The 10,918-nt window shown below is 36.0% G+C and overlaps 1 protein-coding gene across 1 annotated transcript in view; it reads right to left on the minus strand.

The window, feature by feature from the left end:
- ULK4 (unc-51 like kinase 4) overlaps window positions 1-10,918 on the minus strand; it is a 672,597-nt gene that overhangs the window by 392,329 nt on the left and 269,350 nt on the right. Inside the window, exons 26-27 of the mRNA XM_012652718.1 lie at window positions 9,677-9,728; window positions 9,432-9,576 (exon numbers count right to left, since the gene is read on the minus strand). Of these exons, the coding sequence (XP_012508172.1) occupies window positions 9,432-9,576; window positions 9,677-9,728 (197 nt within the window). The remainder of the gene's footprint in view (window positions 1-9,431; window positions 9,577-9,676; window positions 9,729-10,918) is intronic.

Below are 10,918 nucleotides of genomic sequence, written 5' to 3' on the forward strand. Positions count from 1 at the left end.
AGAGATTTGAGGGGGAAGAGGAGATTCCAGAATATTTAAGAAACTTTAGAATGAAATACACTGAGGAAGATCCTGCTAAATATAAAGCTAAAGTACGTGATAAAACCACGATAATTATTAAGTGTAGGCTGGGATAAAGAATATACATACACAGTCATGTGTATCCACGACAGTGTTTTGGTCAAGAACAGACTGCATATACAGTGGTGGTCCCACAGGATTTTTTTTACTGTACCTTTTCTGTTTCAGATACACAAATACTTACTATTGTGTTATAATTGCCTACAGTATTCATTACAGCTGCTTGCTGTAGAGGTTTGTAGGAGTAAGAGGCCATATCATAAAGCCTAGGTGTGCAGTAGGCTGTACCATCTAGGTTTGTGTAAGTACATTGTATGATGTTTGCACAAATACAGTAACACTTACTTAATGGTACATTTTTCAGAATCTATCCATCTTAAGTGATGCATGACTACAAATCAAAAGAAAAGTGACACTTGGCATTGGACAGAAAAGAGTAATCTTAGAAAGGGAGTTAGACTGAACGGTCAGACCGTACCTTATGAATATGTATCTCCAATAAATTAAAATTTTAAGTAAAATGATTTTGCTTCATCAGAATACTAAAAATGAGTAAATATTCAGAAATGCTTGGGTAAGAACACCTCTTAAGCATGAAAAGTATGAAATGAATGAGAAAAATATTTATAATTTTAAAGTTTTTTAAAAATTAAATATTTCTCAATAGCAAAACCACCAGCACAAACCAAATGAGGAAAAAATTATTTGCAGAATGTTGGTAAAACAAAGAGTTAATATTCTTACTATTTAAAGAGCCATTGTAAATAACAACAAACACACCACTAGAAAAATGGACAAAATTCACCTAAGAACATAAACAGCCAAGAAACATGAGGAAAATGGTCTGCACTTCATTAATACCTGAAAGAATGCAAGATAGAGCTAACAAGGGTAGAGTAAAATGGGCCGTTTCATACGGAGAAACTGGTAATATAAACTGTCCATCATCTTTGAAAAATTTGACAAAACGTATCAAATACTTTTAAAATGTATCTAAATTTTGAAACAGCAACTCTCTAGAGATTTGATAAAAGGCAGTAAGGATGGACACAAAGATGTAGTCATAAAAATCATTTTTGCAGCATTATATATAATGTAGTGGAAAAATCCTAGATGTTCAGTAACTGAGAACTGTTAAAATGATTTTTAGTACATCTCAAGATAGGCATAGATAATAAGTAGATTACAAGACAGCCAATAAAATAGTGTTGTATAAGTACAGATATAGTCACAGATATAGATATTAACAATATGATGTCTGGGAGCAGGGAGGAGAGACAGGTTCCAAGCAGGAAATTTCAGAGAGTACTAAGTAAATCTTGCCAGGAAGGGAGAAACCATAGAGTAGAGCAGGAAAATATTAACTTAAAATAGTATAGGCAAGAGGAAAAACACTGAGAGTCTGGAATAACTGGGTAAATACTATAAATACTATGTTCTACAGGTTTCTGAGCACAGGAAGGATATGAGGAAGGCAATCTGTTAAAATGCAAAACTGATAGAGTATAAAAGAAATCTGAGGCTTGGAGAATTTAGAGGAAAGAGATGCGCTAGGTTTCGATAAAGAGGCAGCTGCCAAACAGCAAAAGCACTGAGGCAAAATCTACCCTTTGAAAGGCTAAGGACTTCCCCTGGACTGCTACGAGACAGAGGTAGATGGCTTACTCTGACATTTTCTGCGCAGATTCTTCCAAAATTTGAACTAGGTGACATCTCGAGTCAATTCCAAAACTTCATGGAATGAAACAGTGTATAAATCAAAAAAACAGTTATCTTGGGGACTCCCCATCTTGGAATTTTTATGGGATCTGAGCTCTACGTGATTCACTGGTGTTTTGTATGGATGCATAAATATTTAAGTACATCAATAGTTAAATGGATACATAAGTGAATAGAGAACTGGACAGTCATGTGGGAGGACCGACAGATATATACACATATTTATAATTTAAGAGAAAGGTACAATTTCAAAATAAGTGTTAAATATAATTTCAGATAATGAAGCCCTACTCTCTTCTAGCCTCTTCAATCAGATCAACAGAAAATTTTCATGATAAAAGATTAAAAGACTAATAGAAACTATTTCAATAAAGCAACACTCACATTTTACAAAATATATCCAAAGAACTGGAGTGGTAGAATTATCCTCATTGAGAGGGGTCAAAGAATATTATCTTTATGTCCCATTTTTGCCTCTAACTACAAAATTATCCCAACTTAGATTGTTATAGGTTATATCCCTGGGGGGAAAAGAAATCACTGTACCTAAATGTAGCAACTTAGGTACAGACTCAAAACATTATAAAAGGATTAAGTAAAAGGAAAAAAAGTAGAATGTTATGATACTTCTTTCTGATGCAAAAATGTAAGTTAAATTTTATCTGCAAAAGAATTATCAAAGGAAAGAGCAAAAATGAAATATTCCTTTCTATTCTGATTCCTATCAAACATGGTCTAACTCATACCTATTTTAACATAGAAAGCTTGTGGTAGAGACAAAGAAGCAATATAGAATTATCCAGATGGTCTTTGAGACACAATCAGGGAAATTAGATACTCAAACTCATGACTTTTCCTGGACATTATTCCTAAAACTCCTAAACAACCCTACAATGTGTTGCCACTAATAGCGTTCATTTATAAATTCCAATTCCTAAAAGGAAATACAATTCTAATTTGTAAGGAATATATTTCTCAGATTCTAAAAGCAAAGCCTTAATATTTTATGAAGTCATTATGGCCCTGATGATTTTACAGGTCACAAGAGAATTACAAAAAAGAAAGGCTGTACTCGTTTTCCCCAGAAGAGAAATGCTGAATGTCATACTGTCACTAAAATATTGTAAGCACATTTATATCAGCATGATCCCTTTTCAATACAAACACTCAAAGCTAAAAAGAAAATACAAAACTAAAATTCATGTTGTCAAAATAGTTCCAGTCTGCCAAAAGCAAATAGTACAGCAAATTTTCCCCATGGCTTTCCACATCGCTTAAACCTTCCCTGACTATCCTGTCTAAAACAGCCCCTCCCTCATCCCCCTTATCATCCTTCACTTTCTCCTTTCTCTATTGTCTTTGACAGTACTCATAATTAATTTTGGAAGTCATCTCATACATTTATTTGTTTACTGTTGTGTCTCGCCCACTGGAATGTCAGCTCACTGAGGGAAAGGGATTCAATATTGTTCACCACTGCATCCCCAGTGTCTGGCATATGGAAATCACTCAATATATATATTTGTTGAATGAATTAACTAAGAAAGAAAGGAGGTGGTGAGGAAGAAAGAAAAGGTCTTAAACTGCAAACGCACAGTCACATAACACAGTACAAATTAGATTTACATTTGTATGAATATTAAAATTTCCTCCTCCCCCAAAATAAGCAGTGGTGCTTCCTGCATGAAGGACCTAGTCCCATTTATGGTTAAATACTGAAACAGAAATGTCCTCACCTTATGTAACAAGTCTCAGAAAAAAATGTTCAAATAGCGTAAGACTACTCTTGGCACTAAGATTTCATTGATAATGACTTTGATATTAAACTTCTGAGAGGTGCTGATTTTAATTAATAAGGTCAATTTGGGCTTAAGTTCCATTAAATACTGTCTCTTCTCTTCTACATAAACCTTTAAAAGTAAATCTTGTCTCTCAGCTGAATAAAAATCAAGGTCATTTTCTGAGGATATGTGGTATCTTTCTTCCCAGAAAAGAAAAAACTTTTTCTCATTAATCATACAGATAACTTGGTTATGTTACTGACATTTCAACTATCTTAAGAAAAGGAGGACAACTGAAAGAAGGAAAGGAAGGAGGACGTGAGGGCACACACACCAAGTCAACGGCAGGGCCAAGATTGGAATCCAAACACGTGAGCCACAAGATAAACATTACCAACGGCCAATATCACCAACTTGAATAAGCAGAGTTTCCTCAAGCTCGTGGCAGAAGAAGTCAGAGAGATTCTAAGCACAATCGGGGATTTGACAAATTTTCTAGCCTGAAAATGGAGGCCTTACCTGGGAAGAAATGCAGGTACCCTAAGGAATGTATGGCAGCACAGATATGGGTACTTTGGTTCTACAACTGCATAGTGGATTGAATAATGGCCCTCAAAAAGATATGTCCAAATCCTAACACCCAGAACATGCGAATGTGACCTTATTTGGAAAAAGGGTCTCTGAAGATGTAGCTAAGGATCTCGAGATAAAATCGTCCTGGAGTTAGGGTGGCCCTAAATCCAATGATAGGTGTTCTCTAAGAGAAAGGCAGAGGGAAGTTCCGACACAAAGACACGGGGAGAAAGCTGTGTGACAGAGGCACAGATTGGAGTGACGCTGCCACAAGCCAAGGGCTGCTGGCAGCCAGCAGAAGCTGGAACATAAGAACGGAGTGGATTCGCCCTCAGAGCTTCCCAAAGGAACCAACGCTGCCAACACCTTGATTTCAGACTTCTGGCCTCCTGAACTGCCAAGGAATAAATTTCGGTTGTTTTAAGCCAGTTATTTTGTGGTAATTTGTTATGGGAGCCCTAAGAAACTAACACAAACCACAAGAAACTGAATTCTGCCAGACAAGGACTCAGACCAGTAGACACCTTGATTTCAGCTACGTGAGAGCCTGAGCAGAGAACCCAGCAACACTGTGTCCGACTTCTGTCCTGCGGTGCTGCAACCTAATAAATAAATGGGTGTTGCTTTAAGCCACCAAGTCTGTGGAGATTTGTTATGCATCAATAGAAAATTAACAGAATATGTAGAGTTGAATTTTCCTGTATTATATTAATACTTATAGTCCAAAATTATAAAAGTTTTGATGCTGAGCATCCTTTTCTTGTTCTTGACCTTAGCGAAAATGCCCTTAACTAAGCAGCATTCCCAAAATTGTGATGGACGGACAACTAAAGTCCTGGGCGATGTTATCAAATAATAGGTAGGCCACAGGAAATAGGGTCCTAAGGGCACAGAACACTGACAAACTCTGAGCTTTGGAAAGTGAAATGGGTGAATTGTGAAACTCAAAAGCAAAGCAGTTTCAGAAAGAACCCATGCTCCCTCCAGATTTATTAACATTAGGTAGGCCCACAGTTTAAGAAAGGTAGCTTCAATATTTAATGTTTCAGTGAACATTTTTACTTACATGACATATAAATGTCTTCAGTTAAAAAAAGTTTCTGAATTTTTGGCTCTGTCAGAGAGTAAGTTCCATAAAGGTAGAGGCTATACCCATCTTGATCATTAATTTTTCCAACTAGAAACATGCCTGTGAAACAAGAGGCATTTAGCACTGGATGAGCACATGAGCTGGTGAAGAGAGAAAACATTCTTTCTCCCCCAGCTTACTTCCCGTACCTCTTACATGCAGGTTTCTGCCGGAAACAAGCTGCTTTGCTTACTGCCCAGTACTCTGCCTCTCCCACACGCTGGCTTACCCCATGGCCTAGGGTGCCCATTCCTTTTCTGTCCAGTCACACCCAGGTTTCAAAGTCTAACTCAAATATCATCTCTCGATAAACAGTATTATAATCCACATACAGTAGGCACTAAGCAAATACAACCGAAGTTTATCTCACAACTAAAGTTTATCTCTTCAGAAAGTAAAGCATGTACATTGAGAAAAGGCAACTTTTTTTTATATTAATTCATTCATCTAAATAGCAAGCAATTCATTCATGATATTTATGGTAGATGTTTTGATGGTTAATTTTACGTGTAAGTTGATTGAGCCATGGGGACCCAGACATTTGGCCAAACGTTAATCTGGGTGTCTGTGAGGGTGTTCCTAGAATCAGTACACTGAGCAAAGCAGATTGCCCTCCCTAATGTGGATGGGTCTCATCCAATCACTTGAAGACCAGAACGGAGCAAAAAGGCTGAATATGAGGGAACTCCTCCTGCCTGACTACCCTGAATGGGGATGAAGGTCTTTCCCTGCCTTCAAACTAGAACTGAAACATTGGCTCCTCTTCAGCCTTAAGCCTGCCAGCTTTCCAGTGGGAACTACACCATCATAGATGGTTCTCCTGGGCCTCCAGACTGCAGATCTTGGGACTTCTCAGCCTCCATGCACATGTGAGCCAATTCCTCACAATAAATCTCTATTTTACACACACACACACACAATTTGTTCTGTTTCTCTGGAGAACACTAACATAGATGTTTTTTCTTACTGAGTTTTCATTCATATTACATAGCAGTTCTGATAAGCACCTGCAACACAGATATTACATGGTACTTAAGATTAAATTATTGTTATTCCTGGGAATTTTGCCAGAGCTATTAGAAAAGACATCTGCCCTTTCTCTAGGATCACCCCCCTGGAGCCATTTAACCACCAAGTGGAAGGAACATAGGAGCATATCTAAGAAAAAAGCCATGCAGATGTAGGCAAAGTAGAGAGATGGTGAGAAAGACACACATGGAGTATTGTAGACACAAATCAAGCCCCTCGATCCAGCTATATTTGATGCCAGCACAAGTCTTTGACTTCTCAGTTATGTAAGCAATTTATTTTCTAAGTTAATTTGAATTGGATGTTATTACTTGCAAATAAAATAGTCTTGACTAATATAATACATTCATGTGTAAAATGTGGAGCGCACTATACATGTCCATGAAAGGACTGTCAGGTGGCTTTATCCAAAGTATTGTTTAAGGTCAAAGGAGGATTAAAACTTTAACAAAATTAAAAGTATCGACATCAATATGTCTACTTGCCAAATTGAAGTGGATGCTATATAGCTCCATTGAATTCTAGAAACATAATTCTTAAGCTATATATACATACTCAACAGAGAATATGAATTTTCAATTATTGGCATTTCTAAACTTATAATTACCAAGAGTTATCTTCAAAGACCAAACTCCTTGCCAAGGTTCCAGTTTTCCAGAGTCAAGAAAGTTAAATGAATGCATTACCTTTATTTCACTTTTAAAAATTTTTACATAACATTTATTGAGCCCTTACTATATGTGTCATTTAGGCACAGTAAACATTATCTATTTTAATGGCCACTTCACCTCTATAAAATATGTACTATTATTGCACTATTATAATCTTCATTTTAAAGATTAATAGGAAAGATCAAAATAATGAGCCTAATAATAATAGCTGTGCTGCTAAACACTTATCATGAGTGTACTATGCCCCATATATTGTCCTAAGTGTTTTACAAGACGTATCCTATCTAACCTTCACAATTATCTTCTGAGGTAGGTACTATTATCCCGTTCTATAGATGAGGAAACTAAGGCTTAGAGACAAGAGCAGAGAGCCAAGACCTGTGCTTCACAACAGGATCAGCCCAAAAGCTTTGAAAACATTCCACATCACATCCCAGTAAATTTCATACTATCATCTGTTATATTGAAGTGCATTTCCGGTTGTTTAACAAAAACCTGAACTCATCTATTAATACATTATTTATGTTCTTGAACTGCCGTGTGGCTTACATTTGCATTTTCCTCTTTAATTCTTTATCTCTGGAAAAGGTAAAGACCCACATTTAAGAAAATACTTATTATTTATTCCAGCTCAAATGAATAACACAGGAGCAGTGAATTAGAGTTAACACTTTTCATTTTACAAACTGTTCCGAAACTGGGCAGACGTCAGATGTAAGGAAATTTTATTTCAGATTAGCAGAGCTGTTAAGAAGCTGTTACTGAACTGTGAAGTCCCATTGGAGTAAATCCTGTCCCTATCATTGTGGAAGAACATCTTGGGTTCTGAAAAATGGTTCTCTACAAGTTTTTAGATAGTAGATATCCAAAGCACATCTTTTGAATATCACATTTTGTGCTAAAACTGTATTTTCTGGCATTTTCTTGTCAGAAAGATCGATACGATTATATGTGAATAGTTTACAAGCATAAAATGGCACTGAAAGAATTAATTAATCCCATTAGAGAAGGTTTTAATCTATTATTTAATTCACATAAGTATAAACTATATACACACACTCATATATAACAAATGCAAGTGATATTGATAGTTTATCACTGAAAAAGCTCCACATGGCAAAGTTTTATTTTTTTTCCATATAGATAACAATTTTCTTACTTTGGGAAGAATCAGAAGTATTCTTACTGTACGTATTCACTATCAAGGGTCTCTCTGAAACCAACTGCAAAAGTGCAGGAAGGAAAAAAGAAACAAGAGGCTGGCCCTATGAATCAGCCATTACACATCGAGCTCCAATCAGTCAAGACAGGGCTGCCTCGGCCAGTGGAAGGCTTGACACAGAACAGCTGCTCACTTGGAAAAGGTACCTTCCTCAACCAATTAGGAGCTGTGGAGTGCTTCATCTCTAGCAACTGGCAAGTTTAGTTATTTTTTTAAAAAATTTGGAACTAATTCTATAAAAGACAGTTCAAACTCTTAACATGGGCCAAAATTGGAATGTAATTACATCTGGTTTCTATATTGTGATAATTAATTTTTTAAAAAATAAGAACAGATCTTAAGAAGTTGAACAAAAAGAGAGAGCATTAGGTAAGGCTGACATTCTTGTACATCTGCCAAACTGACTCAGACTATAGTCTAGGCCTTGAAGGAAGCTATGATCAGGCATGTATATTAATGCATGATACACAATCTAGCATTTAATTTTGCAAAAATCTTTAATATGGCATATTCTTCTTTATATATGGCATATACTTTTTTAAAAATTTAAATTACTTTGATAAATATTTGGAAATAGGGTCTTTGAAAATAATCAATAAATTAAAACATTAAAAAATTGACAGTGTTCCCTAACTATATATAAAGTACCATTTTGGAGTTTTGCATGTTTGCATTGGGTGGTCTCAGTAGCCATCCCACTGTGTGTTTGCTAAGAAAAAAATAACCCCTTTCTGTTAACTAATACTCATTACCTAATTCCACCACCTTTCCCAATGCCCCCAAGAAAAATCCTGTTTGTAACTAAACTTAATTTCCATTCCAAAAGTTTGGGGTAAAAGGAAGACTTCCTTCCATCTCTATTATTTCTGAGCAGAGCCATCAAAAGTCTAAATTTCATGTTCTAGTAGTCTTATAATATTGACCCTGAATCATAAACCTCACCTCTTGAGCCATTAACACCTTTAAATCTGCATAACTTCAGAGTCATAAGCCTGGCAGAAAACAGATTAGGCTTTAAATATATGTTTTTGAAGATGGACTGAGATTCTTCAGTGTAACAGCTGATGCCTCTGTTTCCAGACCTCTTTTACAATGAGAACATAAACACGTGCATAAATATTAATATAAGGACATCAAGACTCTGATCCCATCACTGAACCTAGTTTGACAGAAGCTTCCTGGACATTGTACACTTCTCTGTAAGAGTAAAGCTGCATGATACTTACTGGGGAAGTAAGACATCTCTAATGAGGGCCAGAAGATTGCTATTGGAATCAACACTGACTGCATCCTCGCCATCCCCAACTTCCTGGTTCACAAGTAGACATGTAGTTTCTGAGAGCAACCGCAAGCTGAAGAGTCTCCATTCCACTTGAAAGAAAAAAAAAATAACAAGAATATGACTACATGGAGATAGAACGAAGACAGAAGATGTAACTGATGTAATTTTTGCTGGTGTGGTCACACTTACCATTTTGGCTTTGAACCAAGGAGACCAAGGGTGGCAGGATATAATCGACAACCTAAAAGAAAGCATGTAAAAGACTTGGTTCAAATCTCCATAAACACAAAGCTGATATCAACCAGCATCTATGTTGTTTCCACAGACAGAATCATTAATCACCAAGCTCATTTAACTCTGAAAATGTCCTCAGGTCAAAATGACTTTATGAAAATCAAAACAGTAATTTCTCAAAATCTTTAGTGTTTATGAAAGGAAATTTAGTATATAACACAAAATCGGGTTGGCATAGATTGGCATTAAACCATCAAATTAATATGTATAAGCTAGTGATCATTACTTAAGTTTAAGCTAAACAACAATCAAAATGTTGGGGAAAAAAGAGACACATAATCCCCATGTTTTATCAAATATAATACATCAACAAAGAATTATTACAAGTTAATCTTGGTTATTTTTAGACAAAAGAGATTCAAAGGTGTAAATCTACTATACAAACCACCCCTATGATTTCCCAATTATCAGAGCACATAAAATATTGTTTGAAACATAATCCCAAATACTTAAGAACATTTTTTCCCTCCAAAATACCAATGCAGAAAGGACAAATAACTACTATGGTCTAACTTTGAAACCCACTGTTTCATCTGATGAACTATTTTGGTGACAATAAACAAAATTCCTGTTGTTTGTATACCTATTCTCCTTTACTCTGATACAGGTCAGGTCAACCCAGTGACATCTTGCCATCTAAACCAGTGAAACGATGCCCTACACAGGTAAAGATCTCCATACATGGCCAGTGGCCTATCAGTGTTAGCCTGTTCCATCTCCACTTCACATAATAAGCTTATATGTAATATTATATCTAGATATTTGTATAAGGACCCTAAGAACCAGGGATATTTTGTTCACCCTCTTCTACTAAGTGATGACACATCATTCAAAGCACAGATATGATGCTCCACCAAGATATTTGGAGAACTCCAAACTTCCAGTTATGTCAAAAGAAAAAACGATGCACAGGAAAGAAATACATACTACTATCAACACTGCTCAATGGGATCAATAGCTATCTAAAGATTTAAAAGTGTACATTAATAGAGGAGTAGGACTGACATAAATGATCTCAGCGTCCATCTCAAGAAGTTTGAAACACAACATTTAAGCACAGCCAAAAAAGCAAGATCGTCAGACAGAAGATGAATATACAAAAATCAATAGTATTTCCATATACCTACAACAACCAAT

Source organism: Propithecus coquereli, unplaced genomic scaffold (genome assembly GCF_000956105.1).
Source record: "Propithecus coquereli isolate 6110/MARCELLA unplaced genomic scaffold, Pcoq_1.0 Scaffold1, whole genome shotgun sequence".
NCBI classification, from domain to species: domain Eukaryota; kingdom Metazoa; phylum Chordata; class Mammalia; order Primates; family Indriidae; genus Propithecus; species Propithecus coquereli.